Source organism: Camelus bactrianus, chromosome 1 (assembly GCF_048773025.1).
Source record: "Camelus bactrianus isolate YW-2024 breed Bactrian camel chromosome 1, ASM4877302v1, whole genome shotgun sequence".
NCBI lineage: Eukaryota > Metazoa > Chordata > Mammalia > Artiodactyla > Camelidae > Camelus > Camelus bactrianus.
Genome location: NC_133539.1, coordinates 67,363,795 through 67,388,601, shown reverse-complemented (window position 1 = coordinate 67,388,601; position 24,807 = coordinate 67,363,795). Strand labels below are relative to the sequence as shown.

Below are 24,807 nucleotides of genomic sequence, written 5' to 3'. Positions count from 1 at the left end.
CCAGGAGCATCTGGTTGAGGAATGTAGGCTGATGGCCCTCCCTGGCACCAGGATTAATGCTGAGTATGTAGTCAGCCCTGGTATGTCCCAATAACATAATCCACACCCTCCCCTGGTATGTCCCAATAACAGGGGATGAGGCTGTTGCTAATTTCTAAGCATTGTCCCCATCTAGTTTCTGAATCAGCAGGTTCGAAATCAGGGATCTTACATATTCTGGAGAGAGAAGAGATGCTGTCGCAGGCTGATTTGTTGATCTTCATTAAGTTTTTTTTTTTTTTTTTGATTCCTCTGCTTTTTTCTTTTTCAGTTATACAGGAAAAAAAAAATTGAGTGTTTCGAGGCTCCAAAGTACATCGTCGGGACCAGCATTTTTATCCTGGTCAATTCCTTGCATGCTTCTTTGCTCTGTCTTTGGAGGGTGTAGGGAGGCTGATGATTTAGCCTTATTCATTGTCCTCCCCAGGAGGAGAATGCCACCGCTCTGCTGTGCCCTCCCTGCCTTGGGATCTTCCTGGCCAGGCCAATGGCAGAGTAGAAACTTCTTCCACTGCCTGAGATAAGTCACTACCCCTGACATCTGGTTTACTTCCTTCTACTTTTTCAGACATATCTCCAGCCAGGTCTCCCCTGACTCACACATCCTGGTACAGGTTTATGTTAATAGCTACCTTCAGAATTTATCTTGGTGGGGGAATTCCATTTATTTGGGGATGTTGAAGGGGAGAACTCGGGGGCCCTGGATATGTGGATGAAATAGATACGTATCTATGTTTATGTCAAATAAGAAACACACACACAGAAAGCAGAAATTGTTACCCTGGAAAGAGGAGAAACAGATGAATGGTGCAAAGTTGTACCATACACAATATGACTCACCTCTCCATGGCTTCTCTGTCTTTAAGGAAGTTGTTAATCTCATGAAGTTCTTGAGACAAGTGGAATCTTACAGAGTTAAGCCCAGGCTCTGTATCTGGGTTGACTGGGGTTGGGGGGACCTACCCATATGGGATGGAGGCGCGAGTGCAGAGACAAGGGAATATAAAGGACGTGTGAGGAGGGTTTCAGGCTGTCATCCTGTCAGAGAGCCGTTGTTTTAACCAGGTGCGAACAGCTCTTCAAGGAGCCAGGGCTGGATGTGGGCAGCTACGTCTCTATTACATTCCCCGTGTTACCTGGCATCCTTTGAGCAAACCCTCCTCTTCGCACCTCACACCTTTGCTGGGAGCATCCTCTCCCACCCTCTAATAAGCAGTCAGTTCCAAGGCACCTTTCTCCGCCCTCTAACTTTCCACCCTCTCCCCCCTCTCTCTCCACTCACCCTTGTTACTCCCACCTTCTATTTCCATTGTGTTTTGCACACACTCTCCCATTCTGGTTCTATCACTTAAGTCTGCAGTCATCCCGTTTACATTTTCAGGACGATGAGCTTCTATGGATGAAATACTGTGGCACGTGTTCTGTCCGATGTGTGTCTGCGTGAGTGTGAGTGCCCATGTTCAGAAGCTGTTCCCATTCATGCCTCACAAGAGCTTCATTACTCAGTCCACAAGCATTTACTGAGCCCTCTTGCATGAGGTCTGAGGTAATGCACAAACCACTGTGGATTACATGTTAAGACTTGTCCTCAGGTCTCAGACCCAACAGAGAAACAAGCGAGGCACCATTCATCCGTCTGAGGACTTGTTCTTAGTGCCTGCTCTGTACCCTGCCCGTGGGCACCGTGCCTGTGCCGAGTGCTGGCTATACGGGTGAGTGCAGCGCAGTCCCTGCCCTAGAGATGCTCACGGCCCAGGAGTGAAGACCAGAGAGTAAAGAAGATGATGGTTACAGAACAGCATGACAAATGCTACAGGGATCAGGAACACAAGCCTTATCACAACCTTGACTGGATGAGTGGTGGAAGGGTTCATGGAAATGCGCAAAGTTAATTTCAAGGGCTCTGTCATCTCACTGAGTTCTCTAGTCAATGTCGTTATCTCAATCAACTCTTTTCTGTCTGTTTTTCAGGAAAGCCCACTAAAAATTTCTATTTTGTGTGAGAAGCTTGGCAAACCTCTCAGTGTTTCCCTTCTTAGATGTAAGAATAGTTCCTGAGGCTTTAGCACGTCCCTGGCTCTGGCCCTGGCCCGGGTGGGGAGTCCAGCACCCCACTGTGGGGGTCCCGAGCATCTCTGGTGACTGTGGGTATCCACTCGTGTTACAGAGAAGCCAGAACCTCCATGAAGCACACCCAGATTCATGACCGCCGTCACAGTCCTCCCGTGACGCCTCAGCGTCTGAATCACAAGGGAACTGACGTACTCAGTTGGAGAGAAGCTGGGGTAAAGCATACTGAGCAACCTCTATTGGCTTAGGTACAGAATATTTGGGGCACTAGAGAAAAATCAGTCAACTCTTGAGGAGTGATTGAGCTGGAAGGCAACACAGGAATAATTTAGTCCAACGACTTTCAGACTTCAACACATTTACCCCCAAAATGAGAACTTTGGAAGTCCAGAAACAGATACATGGATCAGTTTTGATTGAAATGGGCTATTAATTTTCAGGAGTACAATCTGCCAACCATAGAGTCTGGCCCCTCATTTTGTAGGTGAGAAACCTGCCATGCGGGTGGGGAAACAGTTGCCCAGGGTTTCCCAGTGGAAGGACGTGGGGACCCGCATTTCTTCATCTTGGCCCTGTGTCCTCCCCTCACCCCTTCCTCCGTCTGAGCGAAGGCTCCGGTGGCAGAGCAGAGGGCCCCACCTGGCAGAGGAGGAGCTGGGAAGAGAGAGACCCTCCATCAGTTCCACTTCCTCCCAGGACTCAGAGCAGGCCAGCTGGCATGTTATCACGAATGCACAAAACGGGAAATTGGAAAGGATTGTTTGCCGATTTTCTTATCTCAGCTGGCACAGAGGAGGGCTGGCTGGAGAGTTTCAAGGTGTTAAGAGTTTATGCACCGCACACCCCTTGGCTGTTCGCAGAGAGACTCAGGAAAGGCTGCACATGTAAATTCACATAAATTTCCTTTACAAAATGTCAAAATTAAAAGTGGATTTTTATTTTGGGGATGAGCCTTGAGAGGGTTAACCCCTTCATGTGGGTAGAGATGTTACCATCAGAAACACACAGCTGACATCTTTGACTGCAACCCAGGGAAATGACGCCCACGCTTCCCCCCCAGCCCAGCGCCGCCTCACCTGCCAGAGGGCGGCAGCACTTGTGAACACACTGTAGAATTTTCTAAGCTCCTGGTTGGCCCACAAACATTCCTCTAGATGGTATATTTTTAATCCTTGGTGGCCATAACTTCATTCTTTATTCTCTTCAACTTTTTAAAAATTAAACTAAACTGAGAGTTCAGGGGACATATCAAGGCCTCAATTTCCTCATTTACAAAACATACAGGTTAGAATAGATGAATGGTTCCTAACAAGGCATTCTGTCTTTCAGGGCTCCAGAGAGGTAGTAATGGGCATTATCAAATTTTATTTTTCTCTTCTGATGTTGAAATACATTAAAACACTTCCTGGGCCCCTAGAAGTTTTGTGGACTCAGGCCCTGGGCCTCACGTGCCTAAGAAGAAGTCAGCCTGATGTCCGGTGAAGGAGGAAGCTTAGCCCACAGGGTAGGATGCGGGGCTGCTGGGGGGGGGGGGGCAAAGCTGGGGAGGAGCCCTGCTTCACTGGAGCTGTATCTCCCATCCCAGAGCAAAGCAAAGTGGACTGGCTGCAGATACGTGGCAAAAGTGTCTTCAGTTCACCCACGTGTAAGTTTGATAACTGTTCCTGCTTTTCTTCTAAATGCTACCACTAGGAGCAGTGAACTAGAGTCCAGGAGTCTGATTTCATGTTTTGTTTCTATTTAGCGGTGTGACCCTGGGCAAGTCTTTTACATTAATGCTCTAAAATTTGCAAAATGAAGGAAATGGACTAGACAATAATTCTCCAGCTATCATTTACTCCCCTCTATGCTTCTGAAATAGTCTTAGCAAAAGTCCCACGGAGATAGATGAAGGCATATACCAAGGGAGGCAGGTATACTTAGACCAGGATCCAGAAATAAGTTACTTATTGCAGTAGTGTATTAAATCGAGCTCTGAATTTGCTGGCAGCTGAGATACACAGAATTCTTACTGTCTGACTGAAGGAAGGGTGGCACTTCTTTAAGTATTTGCTTGGCATTGTTGGAGGAGTTCATCACGAGGAGTGGTCACTAGTTGACCAGCAAGCTGGACTTGGGCAATAGGAGGCTTGTCTCCACCTGCCCCATCCTTGGAATGTCCATTCTACCCATCGTTCCTGCAATGGGAGCCCTTTTCAAGGATGCAAGCTTGAGAGAGAAGTGTGGTGTTGGGACCATCGGGACTGAATATGTGACTGAACCCAGTTAAGGCCTCTCTGAGAACTTTTAAGATTCTGACGGACCGGTGTGAATCATCGTGCTGCCGTCCTAGACACGCTTTGGATGGAAGTTCCCTTGCTGATTAAACCTGCCACCTGCCGATCTGGAGTAGCCTGCCCTCTCTGTGCAGGGGCCAGTTTCAGTTCCTGAGTTTGTGAGCCAATACATTTATTCACACATTTTATTTTTTATTACAAAAGCCACACTAACATTTTAACATGATTTAAAATTTGTTTAAAAAGCAAAAATTTAGGTGTAATCCAACTACCTCAATAAATCTAAATATTTCCCTTCTAGTCTTTACTAATGTAAAAAAATTATCATTTCCAGAGAAAAACTTCTCTGTTTTTTTGGTTTTCTTGACCCAAGAAGATACATCCTTACTCCACGATGCTGCAGTGCATGTACATGTCATTGTAAATGTCAGCTCCATATCAGATGGGGAGCTTAATAATTCCTTGGCCATTAGGTGTTTAGTTGGTTTCCAATTTTTTATTACTACCTAGAATATGCAATTAATATTGTAGGCTGTTCTTTTTTTTTAAGGATAATTTTCATTACACGATTTCCCTGAAATGAGAAAATTTGGTCAAAAAATATGGATGTAATTCTTTTCTAAGCCTTGATCCTTTGCTTCTCTTAGAAATTTATACTGCTTTTACTTTCCTGGGCACCACATGCTAAGATAAATTTACCGGGCAGTCTTAGGGAACAATGATCCTTTTCAATTCTAAATGGCTCTGAATGGGTCTGTTGCAAGGCATAATTTATCCCTGTACAAGCTTTTAATATTTCAATGTATATAGTCTGGTTAAGCAGGGATAGGAGGGCAGGTTTTTACTGACTTGGGAATAAACGTGGTCTGGGCAGGTGGTGATGAGGAATGGAGGGGGCTGCTGGGAGGCACGGCAATCCTCTCCTTGGGGAGGTTGTTGACATTACGTTCATCGTCCTTGCGAAGGTGTCCCCAGGCCTGAAACAGAGCTGGAATCCTTCCAGGGGGAGATGGCTGGGCTCAACTCTTCCACTCATCACGGCTGTAAGAATTTCACTGGAGCTGAGGTTCCTTCTTTCCTGGACCTCAAAATCTCAGTCTCAAAGTGCCCTGCTTCCCTTCCCCAAGTGTTTCCAGAGAAGACAGCCTGAGGGAGATGCAGTGGTGCTAATTAAATCCTCCCTCTGTTTTCCAGGCACTGGAGCCTTTCACAGATGTCTGCTGTTAGGTTCCGGTTCCCAGAGTGCGGCAAATACAGAAGCAGGCTTTCCTTCCCCAAAGGCACAAACCCTCCTTCGCAGGTTACAGGGAACTCTAGAAACACACTTCCTTCCAACACCCACCGCAGCAGAGGTGGCAGACCTGCATAAACACAGCATGAGGCTGCCGGGGAGGCCACACACACACACACACACACGCACAAAATTTCTCCTGCTTCTCCACGCATGTCCTTGGATTTCTCACAGGCCAGTAACTTTAAAAAATTATCTGAAAGCCCAGTGAAGCCCTTCCCGCTGTGAGGCAGCCTGCAGCTTGGTGGGGATGTTGGGCTCAGCCTGGTTGGAAGTCCTGGGTGGGAGTCCAGGTGCCGCCGCTACTACCCAAGTGCACCCTGGGTGAGTCCCACCAACCTGGGATCCCCAGAGAGATGGAGATGAAACCATCCTCCTAGGGTTGCTGGGAGAATCAGGCAAAACCACCTGCAGTGTGATCTGCCGGGGGCTTTTCACGGGGGAGTCCCCTAACCAGCCATGTTTTCTGCTGCACTCAAGCCCTTTAGGGGGACTGGGTGTCCACGTTTGCCTGAGACAATGCCGGTTCCCTCCCATCGCTCTGGCACAGTGGTTAATAGCGCCCTTTTCATACTCAAGTGTCCCGGGGGAGGCAGTGAACTACACATTCATCCTATTTTTTATCTCTCTTAAGTAGTCTACTTATTCCCAGTTTTAATAACATACACTTGCTGTGGATGGTGGCTGTTTCTCGCTTTCTGGGGTTTCACAAGAACCGAGGAAATGGAATTTTGTCCCAGTAAGAGCACAGGGACAGCCCTGAGAATAAGCTGGCATTCCCAGTCCCACGGTGCTGCTGGGCGGGCGGCGCTCCTCCCTTGTGGCATTGGTGGTGCGGCCGTGTGGCCTCAGCTTGAAAATGGCCACTCCACCGCGGGTGCTTTTCGGTAGCATGTGTCTTTTATTTGGCTTGGTTTCTTTGTGTCACTGTATATTTATAAAATATACATAAATCTATTGTATTTCTATTTATTTTAAATCAGGTGTAAGTCAATGTAAGCATCCAGAGATTTATGAAAACAAAATAAAAATAAAAATAAAAAATAAAGATACACCATATCATGCAGAGATAATCTTTTTTTTTAAAGTATGGTATAGTTGATGTGCAATGTTATACAGCCTTCAGGTCTGCAGCATAGTGATTCACAATTTTTTAAGGTTATATTCCATTTATAGTTATAAAATATTGGCTATATTCCCTGTTATGCCCAGTATATCCTTGTAGCCTATTTATTTTATACATAGTGGTTGGTACCTCTTATTCCCCTGCCTTGTCTTGACCCTCCCCACTTTTCACTCCCCACTGGTAACCACTAGTTTGTCAGGGACAGTTATTGCTAATATTTCATTTTACTTTTTTTTCCAGATTTTTTTCTATCCTCTATCCTACACACATATGCAAATCCAGGTTATTATTTCTTCCTTCCTTTCCTCCCTTTCTCTCTTCCTTCCTGAATTATTTTAACAAATTTCAATAACGTTCTCCTAATATACCATTTTTTCCCATTAACAATATATTTTGGACAAGATTCTATGGTAAAAATATATACTCACATTTACAATGACTACATTACACTCACTGTATGGTGTAACATGTCTTATTTAGCCAGTTCCTTACTGATAGATACTTTGTTTCACTGTATTTTTTGTATTAGATGTAATGTTGTGTGAGAATCTAATGTTGCTATTAGACACAATGTTTTGCTATTGGACATAACATTATGTGTTTTTCCTGCTGTTAGACACAACGCTGTCATGCACAACCTCCTATAGTTATGTCTTTGGGTATTTGTCTAAATTAGTTCCTTAGGATATACTTTTATTTTTTATTAATTGTTTTAAATTGAAGTATAGCTCACATACAATATTATGTAAGTTACAGGTGTACAATACAGTGATTCACACTTTTTAAAGGTTATACTCCATTTATAGTTATTATAAAATATTGGCTGTATTCCCCATGTTGTACAATATATCCTTGAGGATACATTTTTTAGGATTGCAGTTTTGCAGTTGAAAACACACTCAGTTCTAAGTGCTTTTGTGCCCTTTTACTTCCCAAGAAGTACACAAGAAGGTGCATTATCATTGCTTTTAACTGTCAATGAAGCTGCCCGGCTGGTAGGTTTTCAAGTGAAAATGCTGTGAAATCTCAAAGAGGAATTATCTGATGATTATTTCATACCGGTCTTCCCTTGTGAAGATTCCTGTCCCCTGCGGTTAAAGATGGGGGAAAAGGAACTACTTGCAGCCTCCTTTTCTCTGTCCAGAGGGTCTCTGCTTCTTTCCCCTGGTACGTGTCCCCGCAGGATCGTGGCGTCTGTGTTACCGAACTGCCACCATCAGTGCCTCTGCTTAGCTGATGTGTGCTGTTGGGTGGGCTGGGCAGTTTCAGGAATGTCATTTGCTCATCATAGACTGTTTTGCCATAGCTAAGACACATGTGACTCTTTTTTTTTTTTTTTTCTGATGAGAAGATTGTTTCTTCCTTTGTTTTAGGTTGAAGAAATGTCAACAATTGGGGATTTTGAAGGATTCCAGCCTGTGTCTCTGAAGCAAGAGGGAGATGACCAGCCCTCTGAGACTGACCTGTTGTCCACGGAGGAGGGCAGCCCAGGCAAGGACCCATCGCCAAGGCAGATTTCAAGGCTGTCAAGTGTGACGGAATCGGCACTTTACCCCAATCCCTATCACCAGCATTATATCGCACGGAAGTACTTCGTCACACGGGTAAAGCTGTAAAATCACTTGTGTTCTTAAATACTACGTAAGTCTTCTCCTTAAAAAATCCGAACATCCTTTCACGTACCACGTGTTCGACCAACTGTTTTCATACTTGTTGTCTTGTGTAATTGTCACGATAACTGTGACGTAGGCATCCTTATCCCCATGTTGCAGGTGAAGGATCTGAATTTCAGAAGTTAAGGGTCTATTTTTGATCAGCAGGTAGGATCAAGGAGAAGCAGGTCCTCCAGCTTTTTTACTGAGGAGTCTTCGGCTCCTCAGTCCTGTATCCCTGCTACACCTGACCTTAGTAAACTGATGCTCTGTGAAGACAACCAGACTGACTAGAGTGTAAATCCCTGAGCCCAGAGTATTTGGTGTATGTTTGGAGAAGACACGGGTGATGGAGTGGGAAGGCTTGCTGAGATTAGGCTGGACCTCAGGGGTCTCCACGGGCATGCTGGCACTGCAGTGTGGGACCAGGCACGTTAAATCCCAAACCTATAACTGCAGCCTCGATCTGGGCTTCCCTGTGTGTCAAAGCTGGGGAAATAAATGGATGGGTGTGTAACGAGGATGGGGTTTGTATATCTAGATATTAAAAATGCTCTAAACTTCTCACATTTGGATCCCGTAGAGTGTACTCCCTTGGGTTCTGGTACCTTTCTCTGTCTTGCACACTCCTTCCTACTTACAGCTCTCCTTTCCCAGTCCTTCACCTTTCTTGTCAACACGGTAGCGGTAAGCTCATAGGTACAATCAATTAGGGGCAAAATTGCAGGCTGTGCACTGTGGCAACAGAAACCACCTGAATTTTCAAGTGTATTTGGGACATCTTTTTGTTGAAACATTTTTTTTTTCCCAACTCAATCTCCTAAATAAGTGGTGACCAAGAGTTTGGGATGATTAACAATGCTTTAACTACTGACTCTTGATTTGTTAGGTTTTAAAACATATCTTCGGTTAAGATACAGTTTTAACTAAAGAGACTCAATGTGTGTGTGTGCGTGTGCACACGTGTGTTTGAAGATACATACCCATATTACTCATGTTCGTTGACTCTTACATGCAAAGTGCTTTGGTACATTCTATAGTGTGTATGCGTTTATGTGCTTTTTTGCACGTGTATAGCAATATGGTTTGCTTTCTAAAGTATGTGAACTTTATTGAATATGCAAAGTGAATTTGTAAGTTATAGCTGTGAAGGAAATCCAAGCATCCCCTAAAGTGTCCTTATCTTTAATAGTGAAAATGTATCCATCAGCATTTGATAAGAGAATTAGCTGTGAGTAATATAATAGAGGAGGTTTATCACTGGGATCTGGTGCAGCTAAGAGAGCTGCCTGAGAAGTCTGTGCAAAGCTGTTGTCTTTGCATCTGATGATGGGCCTGAAGTTGCTATAGATCGACCAACTGGCAATTGTGAAGTAAGAATAGGGAATAGGGGAAAACTGGAAAGTATATGGACAAACTGGAAAGCCTTATGACCAAGTGGGACACGTGAAGGAAAAGTGGGAAGCAGGTCTGTCTCCCAAGTCTGAACTTGAAGATGTGAGTCCCTTTCAGGGGAAGCCAGTGCTCTTCCCCATCGAGCTGCACGCTTCCCCAGCTAGCGAGGGGGGAGGAGGATCTGACGGAGGCGGGCTGACTCTAACAGAAGGAACTGTGGGTCCAGGGGCTGCCCCGTGCCATCAAGTGAACAGGAGATGGGTGGCTGTGAACTTAAGCTGTGTCGAGGCCTGGGGATCTTCAGCAAGGAACGTGACTGACGGTCCACCTCTCCCTTTCCAGTCTGACACAAGCGCCTCTCGTGGCCAACCCTAATTTGGAAGTAGACAGGAAAAGGAATTCTAGAAAATGTAGCTCCAGCTTAGCTCAGCTGACACAGTCTAAAGCCACAATGGAGTATTTATTTATTTACACAGTGCCCTTATTTGTGTGGCTCTGTGTAGCCCAGAAAATACAGCCCCTTGGAGCAGCACTGTGAGGTAGGCAGGGAAGGGCTTGTCACTCTTGTTTTAATAGTAAACATCGTAAAGTTTCAGAGGAGGGAAGTGACCTGTCTGAGTCACATAATATTAGTGGAAGAGCTTTGGCTACAATCTGCATCTTCTGTCTCTGAGTTCAGCGTGCAGGGCCAGTTGAACGTAAGGCCCCTTTGTAAAGGTTTTCAATGACTGACTTCAGTTCACGTGAAGAGCATCTTCTCCATCAGGTGTGTAGGAAACAACTTTCAGTTCTCAAGGGCTTGGGGGAGAAAACCTTCTTATCTTATCAGTGAGTCCAAAATAGACATGTGGACTCTTCACGGCATAGCTGTAAGGGCTGTATTCCCAAGGCACTCAGCCTTCACTTTTCTTCAGACTAAAAGAGAAAATATGAATAGTTTTTTTTTCCCCATGTGAGTATAATGAATGTGCTTTAATGCATGTGAGGATAATGAAAATACAATTGTTGGCTCAACTGAAACTTATAATGAGAAATATTTTGAATACATAAAGGGATGAGCCACCTTTACTACCTTGTAAACCACAGATCTGCTGATGTGGTGGTGGTTGAGAAAAATGTGGAGATGTATGTATGTGTGTGTGTGTGTGTGTATACACACACGTACACATATACACACACAAACACATATGTGTGTATATATATGTATATATAAATTTTCTCATCTTCAAAGTGTGGATAAAACAGTAGTTTGACATGGGAATTTCAGTAAGCTAACCTTGTAAGAGTTCTTGTACAGTGTATGACACTTCTATTAACACACAATAAGCAGCATTATTGCTATCCTAAATGCTCTCTCCCTCTTTTCTGTTGCTTTAACATTCACACTTCTGTAATTGGTAATAAGGAATGATATTAAGATGCCCATGACCTCCAGCGTGAGACAAAAATGTAGACTTATAGGATCTGTAGCAGGCAAGTGTTTGGAACAAAGGAAGCTAACTCATTTTCTCAAGGGATAATTAAATAAGACCAGGGCTCTGAATGACTCAGATCTATGAAACATTCATCATAAGGTATCATTTCTTAGAACTGAAATGGGATCTATGGATGATCTGGTCCAGTGCTTCTCAGTCTTTATCATGCAAACAAATCACCTGGAAATCCTGTTAAAATATAGGTCTGATTCAGTAGTTCTGGGGTGAGACCTTAGATTCTGCATTTATATAAAGTCTCTGGCAGTACTCATGATCTCTATCCACACATCACACTTTGAACACTATGTGTGTAGTTAACACTCTCATTTTCAGAGGCAGCTAAGGCCCAGAGAGGGGCAGTTGCTCACCCAATGTCATAACAGTTAGTGAGCACTGACTTACCCAAGAGGCTAGTAAGTGGCAAGGCTAGAGTTAGAGCCAGTGTTCCCCAATTCTCATTCATAGTTCCGTGATCCCATGTAGTGATGAAACGAATCAGTTTATTACAGTGTAAGAACTTAAAAAATACATGTTGCAAATTCAGAAGAGCAGTGAGTAACTAAGTAGAGAAGCTCCTTGGTGAAGCATTTTATTTTATCAAAAGATTTTAAAATAATTTCACAGGAGGTGGTTTATTGAAAAAAATTGGAAAATGTGGCTAAGCAAGATTAAAGTCACCATATTTCCATATCTCAAAGTTAACCAAAATATATGAATGTGCTTTTATATATACATCTTGGTGCGTACTTTTTCTTATTTTTTGTCTTCTATGTACATTTTATTGTGCAAAAATAGGATTATATGCCAAAAATTTCTGTCAATGGCTATACTTCCGTAACATCCTTTTTCACACTCTGTAACATCTGTTATGAAGATGTACTAAAATTTATTTAAGTTTTGCTGGATATTTAGGCTGTTTCTTGTTCATATCCTTTACCCTGGGAAGGGAAGTGGCTTGCTCTGGCAGGATGGCCCTGAGCTTTCCAGCTGCCAGGAGTGGATGCCCAATGCTGTAAAAACCGGAGGATCAATTACATGCATTTCAGGCTGCTTATGCAAAGATGTGTCTGATACGGAAGTATAAATCAAATTTAGGAGAATTCAGGACAAATATGAGACATTTTTAGCATCATAACATCCTGCATTAGATCACACTTTTGAATATCTGATCATAAAATTTGTCAGTCTGGTCCTTTAGATCTCTGGTGTTCTTTCGTGGGTCGCTCTGGGCTGTTGTTTTCTTCCCTCAGGCTTCCAGCCAATTATTTATTTACTGCAACTTTGCCCTTCCAATATAGCTTAGCAACATTCTTGCTAAGTTAGAGCCAGGAGTGACCTCAGAGAATATCCAAGCCCACTGCTAAGACACACAAAGGAGATATGATTTATCCAAAGGCAACCAGCAACTTTGGGGCCCTGGCAGGCCTGGAATCTGAGATTCCTGGCACTTCCCACCACCCATCCACTGCCTGTGACCTTGGACAATGAATGAGAAGTCATAGTAATGAAGGTCTGAACCACTCGTCATCCGCCTGCTTGGATAACCTTTTCCTCCTATTTTTTGTTCATCTGCTATTAATCCTTAGACATCTAAAAATGGCCTCCTGCCTTCTCTCAACAAAAGTACCCCTCAAGGCTAATAACTCGAGGTATATTATGATAATCACTTTAGTTGTAGAGAGTGATATTCAAAAGCAACTTCTTATGAAAGGAACAATACTTGATCTGCATGGGGAAAGATATATTTAAACTCCCTGTAGGACTCTATATTTGCAGACACCTTATCAGAAAGTTGAAAGCGATTAGAGATGGGGAATTATCTCTAAATTTATACTTGAGAATGTAAATTACATACAAACTAATGGGACTAAAACTATTTGATCTTTTAATATTTAATTAATGGTTCCCCATGGCCTTTTTATAGCCTGTGTTCTATTGTGAGCAACGAGACTTTAATAAGCAGGTTTGGGACTTCCCATTGTGTGGCAAGATGTCATTGCCTTCATGACACTAATTTGGCTTTCATACGCTCTCCTTTCCCCCTTCTCTTACCATAGGCTTCCCCGTGTCTTGCTCTTGCATTGGGAACAACTAAATATATTAGTTATATTGTTATTGTCTGTGTGAGCTTCTCTGCTTTAGAAATTATATGTCTCACTGGGCAAAAGATTTCTTGACTCCCCTCCTTACACCGAAATCCTTTGAAGATTGTAATAAAGTTGACGTTTCTATCTGAGGGCAGACAATTAACAATGATAGAATCAGATGCATTTCCTTCATTGTCAGGGAGAGATCAATTTGCCTGGGCTTTACAAATCACATTCAATTTAGAGCCGGTTTTCTTACCTTATGGATTTTCCACAAAGCCAACCCGCTCTGGACATAAGGATGCCCACGAGAGAGCTCTCACCTTGTCTGAGCCCCCAGCAGCATCCCTTCTAGACTGCCCCCTCCTCTCACTGTCTACTAAGGAGTCCAGCCCATGGGAAAATATTAGCAGCCAATATGAGTACCGTTTGTGTGACAACTGGCTCCAGGCTAGTCTAGCTCAAGGAAACACAAGGAAACAAATTCATATGTCTTTCAAATTTCCTCAGTACGTTTGTTTTGACTGAAAATATTTAGTGCTAGACTATTAGAGATGATATTGCCCATTATGCTATGTAGTGACTTATAAATGTGGATCCCCCGAATGACTTTTTTCTTAAAATTTTATTTATTTATTTATTTATTTATTTATTTATTTATTTATTTATTTATTTATTTATTTATTTTAGTATTAGAAATGTATGTGTATTTTCCTTGCTAAGCTTTCTTTTATCGGATAATGAGTTCATATCATTCCATCACACTTTCCTATTCATTTTAGGCTGCAAGGAGTCTCAGAGCTAATTGTCCCACTGCAGCAACCATTTGATCCCCAAATCCCAGTACAACAATTTCCCTTCTATTTAATATTAACAAGGAGAATAATCATAAAATCTGTTATTACTCAGCGTTACCAAATGTTTTTGGAATTTCCTAGCTGCTCTAGTACAGATAATGTTATCTTTTCCATCTAATAAATGATAAACTGATGCCTGGAATGACAAGATGACTTAAGGTGGGTGTCACAGGAAGCAGAAAGGCTGAGATTTAAAACCTCATCCTGGACACAAGGCAAAGTGTTCACGCACTGTATTTCATTTTTGACACTAAATAGCTGGAGTTAATTCATTATGGTAATCAATATGTCAGGATACACTGCATAACTGCTCCGTGCAGACATGACTGATGTTCCTGCTGAAGGTAAGAATGCAGGCAGTGAGGACATGGACAGAACTCCAGAGACTTCCAAACTGTTCTTTAAAGAGCACACTTCATTTTTAATGTTTAACTTTTGAAAAGGTGTACAGTAGAACAACATCTCCATCCATCAAGTTCCTTCCCTACCCTTAGGGTACCACCGTTAGCATTTTCTACATATCCTTCTACAGTGGCATGTACAAACAAACTTAAATACTTATTCTTATCCATTCTCCTTTTTACACAAAAAGGTGGCATACTGACCCTTCTGAATATTTTTGTCTTTCACTTAGTAATAAATTTTGAAAACTTTACCTATAAGTGTGTTTCTTCATTTTGTTAAACATATTTAGCATATTTCATTGCATGGCTGTGTCCCATGATGTATCTAACAAGTTTCCCATTGATAGATATTTGCATTATTTCCAAATTTTTGCTGTCCAAAAACAAGGCTACGAAGGACACTGTATACTTATGTCATTCTGTACACATGCAGGAGCGTCTACAGTATAACTTCACACAAATGGAATGTGTGGATTGAAGGATAGATCATTTTGGTAGATTTTGCCAAATGCTTCCCATGGGGAAGACAAGTAAGGTTTTGAAAAATTCTGCATTCTTACATTCATCTGCACATATTTTTGGCGAAGTGCCTGGTATAAAAACATTCAACAAAATGCTTATTTTAGGATTATTTCATTATTCTTCAGTTCCACTCAAATTTTTTTTCTTCTAAAAAGTATTCATTTCACTACCAAGTTATATTAGCTTGAGGCAGAAATTATGTGACTATAGGAAGAGAGATAGGAAAAACAGCCATGATGAGTCACCAAAGAAAGTGTCATTTTTTTAGAGCACTGACCAGTGGGCCTGGTAAAGTCAGGCTGCATCACGAGGAGCTGAGGATGGGTGACAAGACAATTGTCACGGAATCATAGGAAATATCCCTGCAGGGTAGCCCCATCCTACCAGCGGGATCACTGGACATCAGTGATGTTGGCACAACCTCCTCTGTCAGTGCGAGCTCAAGGCATATTTGATTCATGTCTCAGAACTTACAGATTTCATGACACACAGGTTTCGGCAGGCCTAGGGTACCACATTAGCTCCCTGACAACTCTTTAACCAGCAGCAGAGGTTGACAAAAGAGTCAGAAACCATTCAGCCCACTGACTGACTGTCCAATTCAACAGGAAACTTGTTAAAACTGAGAAGTCAGAATATCTTGGTATAAAGGCTATGATCGTATTTTCTTAAAGATTCCCAGGAGGTTTTGCTCATCATCTTGGCTCAGAAACTCTTGGTTCAGTCTACTCAGTTGTCTTACAGAGAAGGAAACGGAGCCCAAGAAAAGTCAAACAATTGGCCGTAGGCCACAGAATTTATTCATGACACATCTGGACGATGGACCCAGGTCACTCAACTCTGGTCAGTTGTCCCGTCCATTTCCTGGATGACTTGGGCTGGTGGGGAGCTGCACAGATACAGTTCTACACTACCTTCCACCACTTCATCTGGAGCAGCTTCATTCTTTTTCTATACTTTACACATGGACTCGTCTAAGATTTCTCTTAACCAATGCACTCTGTGGCCAACATCTTTCAAAGCCTTTTATCATAGCCTGAGAACACAGGCAAACCAGCATCCTACAACACCTCCCCTCTGGGAGGAAAAGATAACTTGCATGGGTCCTAGCCAGGCTAGTGTCCCTGTTTCCTTTTGGGAGAGAACAGTCTCAGGCTAGGAGGGTTAGAAATGTTAATATTTATGGAAGAGTAGATATTTAGCATAAAACCCTATTGTATAGAGAATATATGAGAACTTGAGAAGTGCTTGTCCCAGGGTTGGGCATGAGGCCATCACTGTGTTGTAGGCCTGGAAGTGGGGTGTCTGGGGTGCCTGTCTGGTCTCTGTCACTTTTCAGCTGAATGAACTTGACAAGTTACTTCCCTACACAGACTCCTTCTTTCTGCATCTATAAAATGAAACAGCTTGTGATAGGTAAGCTCTGGGCTGCAGGGGTTCTCAGCCTTGGCTATACATTGGTGTCCTCTGGGATGCTTCCAGAAATCCTGATGAACTGTTATGTGGGTCCCGTCCACTGAGTATCTGATATGATTGGCCTGGCGCACAGCTTGGCCATTAGGATCTTTACAAGCTCCCCTGGTGATTCTGATGAGTAGCCAAGATTGAGAATATCTGCCAGAGAACAATGGTTCTCACAGGAGAGTCCACACCCACAGCATCACCTGGGAACTTGTTGGAAATGCAGATTCTCAGGCTTACCCCAGAACCACTGAACCAGAAACTCTAGGGACAGGGTCCAGAAATCTGTGCTTAAAAACACACTTCAGGTGATTCTGATGTGCCCTGAAGTTTAAGAATCATTGAGCTAGAAGGCCTATTAATTTCTTATTAAGGTAGGTATTAATCCATTTTTAAGCTAGAGATCGGCTCGTCATAGGAATACCTATTTGGAGAAGGGTGAAGAAAGAGAAGTAAGGAGACAAAAAAAGTTCACTTCCCAAAGCCAGCTAAAAGTATACTCAGTGCACTGGAGGAAGGTTTCCCTTTTGTGTTTTAAAGCCATGTACTCTTTGAAGAGAGAACAGTTTGATTTTTTTTTAATGTATATATTGCTAAATGCATTGACCTTCCTGATAAACATGTTGTTTGTCAGAAAAACTTATTCCCTGAAAATGGCTGTCTCCATTTCTATGGGAAAGTATGAGCCAGATTATGGAAGCCTCACAGGACCCGATCACCTTTGACCCAAGGAGAGCAGCTTAGTAAATACCAGAGTTTAAGGCAGCTTTCTGGAAGGCAGGGCCTATGAAAGCAGGCAAACCCAAGAACTATCTTTCCTGGTCAGCTTTCTGGAGGAGCTGCAGGGATACAGTAAATGATCATAAGCACAAAGAGAACTCAGTCTTCTCTAAACTAGGTATTTTCTTTTCCCACTCAGCCAGGGGCCATTGAGACCGCCATGGAAGACTTGAAAGGCCACGTTGACAAGACTTCTGGAGAGACCATTCAAGGCTTCTGGCTCTTGACAGAGTGAGTAGTTATGACTAAGCAAAAGGCAGTGGGAATCTACCATTTTCCTTGACAACACCATAATAGAATAGGAGATGGGTGTGTGGAAGAATTTATCCTGGATTCTGTGTAAGATAATCAATTGACATGCCCAGTTGGAGAGTAATGTTTCATGGTGCCTCATGGCCGATGGTACAGCCAGGTGTGACTTCTACAGCTGTTTTCCAGGCTAGTTGCTTCACTCAAGCCCCCCCATGCCTACCTTAGATCAGGCCCTCATCACTGCTCTCAAGGGCTAGTGTGTCAGCTTCCTAACTGATGTGTCTGGTTCCATCTCTGTCTTGTAAGAGTTCTTCCTCCAACCTCAGCAGGCTACTTACCGTCCCAGTAGAAATAAGCGTTAGGAAAGAGGATGAATGAGGTCAACATATTAGTTTGAAGTTTATCTTATGTACAGTAACATGAGCAGCAAAACGAGGGAACTCATGCAGGATAGGGAAGAGGGGCCACCTGTCCAGAGTTAGGATAAAAACCAAATCTAACACTGACATCCTATTCCTTTAATAGCTGCTCTCTTCACCCCCAATGCTTATCTCATCAACAGGGGTTTTCAATGCAAATGACACCATGAAGATGGTTACCTTTCTGTCCTATATGAAACTCTAGTGTCTGGGTGACTTTTTTTTTTACCCACCAAGCAAATATTAGGAATGTCATGGTCTCTATAATCATAAGTAAAGTACATAATAAGGGTAAGAGGCACCTCTTTTCTTCCACAGAATCCATACTATTAAATGGAGAATACAATTAGAACTCTATTTCAAATACTTAATCGGTTCTGTAAATTTCTTGTCAATACGATCATCACAGGTTCCAACAGAAAACTCAGTAATTTCTATACCTTGAGTGAAGAATCATTTAATCTTTCGCCTCTGGGCAGGACATCTTTAACTAAGTTTTAAGAGAGCAACGCTGGAATGTTTAAACATCCAGCTGAGCAGAACAAATCCCTCAATGGAACACAGAATTAAATAACCAGTTAAGTCCATCTGTCTGACCACTATGTTGTATTATTGTAGCAAATGAGTTCCAAGAATTGAATTAAAATAAACTTTTGAAAACCTGACAGGTTCTGAGCACTTTTGTCTTCATCTATAAATTGGAGATAATGATATATAACTGAAGAGTTGTTATGAAGACTAAACAATGTAACACTGTGAAATTCTTAACAAAGTCCCCAGAACACAGTGGATTTTAAATGGGCAGTACTGTCCTTACTCTCATAAGTACTAACCATTGATAAAAGGTCCTTTTCTTTTGGTAACCTCTACATTTATGCCTATCCTATCTGTCTCTATCTCTATCATCTCTGGGTTACCCTTTTTTTTTTTTATTTGAAGTTATCTCTGGGTTACCTTTAATGAAAAGTCTATAATTCAGGCTTTTCATTTATTCACTTTTACCAACCTACATTTTATTCTCCACTCTCCACCTCCCATTGCAGAGTGAAATAGGGCTTGTGCAAATGAAAAGTCTCCCTTGATTAGGATAAATATCAACTTAAATGCTGAAGGTCACATCAAAAGTAAACACCTGCTTTGTCTCTACAATGTGTCTTACTTATAAGAAAGAATGCACAAATGTGGTCTTTCAAAATCCAGGGTGGCAGTTTTTGAATTCTCACATAATAGAACCAGTCACTTCTTTAATGGTGCTTTTTTTTTTTTTTTCCGTATAGAACTTTGACTTGGTTTTTTTTTTGTTCAGTGATTATAATGGCCTGTAGACAGCAATTGTCCAAATATAAATCTGATTATGTGATCTGCATTGAGGCTTAGCACCACAATTGTGTGCTTGATATAACATCAACTAGGATGATGGCTAAAAACAGCTATTTTCAGATAAGTACAAACAGCTTAGCCCCAAAGACCTAAGTTTTGTATGTAGCTCTGCACCTAATAGGAACTCAAAGAGTTGATGAGGACTCTGGCAGCCAGTTTTCCATTTCTCTTTTGTTTGTGGTGCCCAATTTAATTAAAATCAAAGTGAGGCATATAGCCTGTGCATGAAGAGCTTCAAGCAATCACATTTGTTTATTTGTTGTCAGACTTTCTTCCTTTGCACATTGGAACCCATCTCTCCTCTTTAAATAGTACTTTTGTGTTCGTTTTTGGTCATCCTTTCCACCAAAATTCTTTTACTCCTCCCCAAACCCTCCATCGAAGGATACTTTCAAGAAAAGATCTGATTCCAATCATTTCTACTATAGTAAGAATCTGACAGTTTCTTTTCCTTGCCTGTTAATTGTTAAATCTAGATCAGACTGTATTCTTGTAATGGACAGAGCTCCCGGTTGTAAAGAAGATGGTTCAGGCATCTGGGCTAAGTGAATAGTCTCCGAGTCACTGTGACTGTTTAAGCAGAAGATGGGAGGCTATTTATCAAAGGAGGGTCATGCATATAGGTTTTGAATGACTTTTCACACTTAAGTCCTCTGTTTGTAGGACAACAACATAGGGAAAGGCAGAAACAACAACAGCAAAAAACAATCAAACAAAACCCGAAACCTCCAAAATAACAACAGTAAAACTAAACAAAACAAACATATAAACACACAGGCTCAGAAAGATGAGCGCTTGGGGCTGCTTTTGTCCGTTTCCTCTTTTTCCTGATGGACTGAGACCCAGCCATTCAGCTTTCATGAGTTACATGGCTGGGATGTAGACCAATTTCCCCAGCACACAAGACTCTTCAATCATAACCCTTTTTGTATGTGTCAGAGACGACTGGGTTTTATGTACATCAACTTTCAGCTCCTTTTGGGAAGATGAGAAATCCCTGACTGCTCATCTGGTGGGGTAAAGAACATCTGCTTTCAACCCAGGGTTCCTGTTTCAGAAAGATAAGTAGTAAGAAACTTTAAATGTAATATATAGCACATTTCAAAGTATCTTCATGGCCATGAACTTGCTTTGTCTTCCCTACATCCTTGCTGGTTTATGATTCCCATTTTACAGGTGAGAAGTGGAGACTATGGAGGATGAAGTGGCCAGTTAAGATCACATAAGTGATGGAGCAGAAAAGATGGACTACGGCCCTGCATTATCTGGGTTCTGGTTCTTTCCCAAAGGATGTAAGATGTAGGTGAGGCGTGACTAACGAGCCCAGTTTAATCATTAGCCATGGTTGGCCAAACTCCTAGAGGTAACTTGGTACAGGAGGGCTAGGTGGAAACTGTTGAGAGAGGAAACTTGAAAATTGTGTCACGTTTAAGAACTTTGAGTCTATCCCTTAGGTGATAGGGAGGAACGGATGGGTGAGAAAGTGTGAGTGTATTTATATTTTTATGAAGATCACTAAAGGTCCACAATCCCTTATTCAAAATCCTTGGGACCACATGTGAATCAGGTTGAGAATTTCTCATATTTTAGAAATGTTGTTTCTAAACAACAACAAATGATACATACATTGTTTATTTTAGGCCCCAGTGGAGATCTGTGCCAGCCCCCTTAATCAAACATATTAATATCTTTGCCGGGAAACATACGATACTAAAAATAGAAAAAAATGGCCTCAGGCTGGTTCAGATCTGGTTTTACCACAAAGTGAGTTTGCACCAGGACTGCAATTTCAGAGCTTTGCTGAATTTGGAATTGGGAGTGAGGGTTTGTCCTGGCCTGTGCATAACTGAGATGTGGAGCATCAGTGAGTTGGGGGAGGCCAGGTGACGATTAGCTACCTGTGCAGTGCTGGCGAGGGACTGATCCAGTGGCGTGCCGGAGCTGGTTCACGCTGGCTCATGAGAGGTGAATGCTATGTAGAACTTTGAGAATTTTAAAAGAGTTAATTGTTAATTATTAAAATTGAATATAGTTTCACAACTTAAGATTATACATAAAATCAAACCAAATTCACAGCAAATACATTAAATTTAAAACAAGGGTAATATACTCAAAACCCCTCATCTTCTGATGATTTGACTTCGTTTTGCTGTTACGCATGCTCTTGGGGTTGTTTACGCCTGTTCTCTTTAGTGGGTGGAGATGCTATAAGACAGTGTGCTTCTGCTCACCTCTTACCAGCTGCACACTCAGTGAGGTCATGTTGGTAGCTTGGCACTGGCCCTGGTGGCAGCGACTACACCATGGAAATAAGCAAACCCTAGAAATCAGAGTTTAATTTACTGTTTTGTTGATCGTCTGAACTCAGGAAGGTAAAGGAAGGCATGTTAACGGCGCAGATTAAGTTTAAAAGTGTGTCGTGGCTGTGGCTGTGACATTGTCAGAGCACAAAATAAGTTGAGGAAATATCCTTCCAGCATTCAAAAACTATTATCCTGTTCAGTAAGAAAGTCACCATTTTCACCAATGGAGGGGTGAAGTCTGGACAGGCAGCTGAGGAGAGATTAACGCCAGGCAGGAGCTGCAGACTTGCAGTGGGTCTGTGTTCTGGACCCGTGGCTGGGGCAGAGGCCATTGGCTGTTCTCACAACTCGTTTGTCATAGAGCATATACTGAGGGGTGCATTAGGAACCGGGAAGCCATAAACTGATAATTGACATGGCTGGACTTTGTGGATCTTTGCCTTGAATCATCTGTGGGGAAGGGGTTCAGGGTAATTCTCAGGCTTTGGTCTGGAAAACAGATGGGGTGTCTGTGCCACTGTTCCAGGTGGAGAAGGACATGGTAACTCTACCTTACTGAGAAACTGCCATATGCCAGACACTGGAGAAGAAACTTTGTGCGCACAATCTCACTTAATCCTCCCAACAATCCTGTTATTCACTTTTTACAGAACTTGTTGAATATAGTTTTGCGGGGAAAAACGTGTCTGAAGTGTTTATAGAGCCTCTCATGGTGGTGTTGAGTAGATGGCTTTACATTGGGGTCCAGATGCCATCTGCATTGGTAGTTTTCAAAAGAGATGGTAATCCTGACACATCTGTGTAGCCTTGCCTTTTATAGAAGCTAAAGACATGAAAAGTCATTAAGTTCGTCACGGCATTTTCCAAGGGATGAACCAAATTGGTTCAAGTGAGCTTCTCTGTGATGTTCTAACTTTACACAGATATATCATTCAGCAAAATTATAAAAATGAGTTTGAAGGCACTTTGGTGGAGAATATGAGAAGGGAGAACAGAGAGACCAAAAGGAGAACTGGAGAGATGGAATCAACTCCAGCAAGATCCCAGTTAGCTGAAACCATAAAGGTGCCCTATGGAGATTCCAGTTAGGACCCAGGTCTCCAACAGAGCCCATCTGGGAGGCTTATATGCCTCTGTAGCTATCATGACAGGATGGTGTTCAGCTCTACTTTATCGCCTTCTCTCACTGTCTTTCTTGGCCCTTCTGGGAAAGGACTTTTAAAATAAATAGCGTGTTCCCTTTTAGAAGCGATCCATCAAGCTAGCACCGAGGAGAACATCTTGACCCTCTGTGGAGTCTCAAAAAGCACGATACAATGGCAATGAAGGGGCTCTTCAGTTGAATGTCCTCAAGACGTCTTTGTCTGCGGCAGTTAAGGAGGTGGGAGGGGATGGGCTCTTCCCTCCACACACATTAGTGTGTAGTGGTGGTGGGGAGGATGTTGTTCTTATTCCTCTTATTCCTGAACAAAAAGACTTGCCTCTAGTGGCCGGGATCAAGTAGCTCTCGCTCTTCATCTTTGTAGAAGAGTCTTTCAACATGTGCCATTGTCTACCTCTCCCTAAGTCCACCGAGGTTTCTATCCGAGGTCTTCGGTACAACAACTATGTGAAATCCAGCTAACTATCTGTGTTGAACATGTAGACAGTAGAATGAAAGCGAAGTCAAGGAAGCAGCCTGGTGTCATAGAAAAGAGTCCTGAACTCGGAATGAGATGACTCGACTTGGATTCCCGGCTCTGCTACTCATTATCAGTGTAGCTGGGTGAACTTGAGTAAGCTTTGCCTTTTTTTTTTTTAAATTAGTGAATTTTTCTTAATATATTCTTTAATCCATTAGAACTTCACTGCTCTTGAAAGAAGCACAATCACTGTTGATTTTTGGTATATATCATTCTGGCTTTTCTCCACGCAGTTTTGTCAAAGATGATTATAGCATTAATAGATAATGTTTATTGAGCACTCAAATTATACCAAGTGTGTGATAAGTGCTTTGCTTGCATTTGCTTTTATGTTGGTATAATGCATATAATTTTGATGCTCTCTCCATAGAATTTCTCTTAGGTTTTGTTCCTCATATTTTTCTTGGTTATTATGTGGTTTTTGTAAAGTATTAGACAATTACTTTTAAACTGTCAATGGCTACACTAATTTAAAGGTTTATATTATTCTTTTGAAATTGAAACATCAAGTGAGAGATATTTACCAGTGGGCCAGAGTAGCATTCCACAGTGGGAAAGAGAAACAAAAATGTATAAGGCATTCTCTGTTGATTTTTTATACAAAATAATAAGTAATATTTCTCTAGCACTTTATAGCTTAAAAATTACTCTTCTTCATCTAATTCAATCTTCACAGCAATTGTCTGAGGTAGGAAACATTAGCTCCAGTTTGCAGACGAAGAACTCAAGGCTCAGAAGCATAATGCAGCTCTAAAGTAGCAGAGCTAGAAATCCAATGCATTATGCTGCCCTGATTTTTGCTAAAATGGTCCTTTTGCTATTGTGCCCAGATTCCATATGTGATCTTATCAGATTGTAACTGGTTGGAATAAAATCAGAAATTTTGTTTCTTGGGTTTGGTGGAGTAAGTGGAAGTGTGTAGGGCATCTCTGCTTAATTTAGAATGATTTCCCAAAAGAAAGAGCTTTCCTAAATGTTTAAAAAAAAAAAAAAAAAAAGCATCCTGAGAGATGCAGGAGCACTGAGGCACAGGGAGACTGCGAACGATTTCCCAGGTACAGGATGTGTCTGAAATACACTGATTCCCAAAGCAGCGATGCATGTGTTTGCTTTACACCTGCTCTCACATTTGATCCTCAAATAGACCCATGGGAGAAAGCAAGGAGGAACTATTGGCTTTATTTTATGGATGAAGAAACCCAGAGATTAAATGACCTGTCTGAGGGCAGCCACTTATTAAGGGTCACAGGAGGGCTCGACTTCACGGAACTTCTGTCCCAGCCTTGCTGTCTTCTCATCGCACTGCTCCTGCTGCCTTTTGTGATTTTTCATCTCC

General features: G+C 42.2%; 1 protein-coding gene across 1 annotated transcript in view; it reads left to right on the top strand.

Annotated features, from left to right (window-relative positions):
- TPRG1 (tumor protein p63 regulated 1) overlaps window positions 1-24,807 on the top strand; it is a 125,469-nt gene that overhangs the window by 19,336 nt on the left and 81,326 nt on the right. The window contains exons 2-3 of the mRNA XM_010959239.3: window positions 8,176-8,406; window positions 17,575-17,666. Of these exons, the coding sequence (XP_010957541.1) occupies window positions 8,185-8,406; window positions 17,575-17,666 (314 nt within the window). The 5' untranslated portion in view covers window positions 8,176-8,184. The remainder of the gene's footprint in view (window positions 1-8,175; window positions 8,407-17,574; window positions 17,667-24,807) is intronic.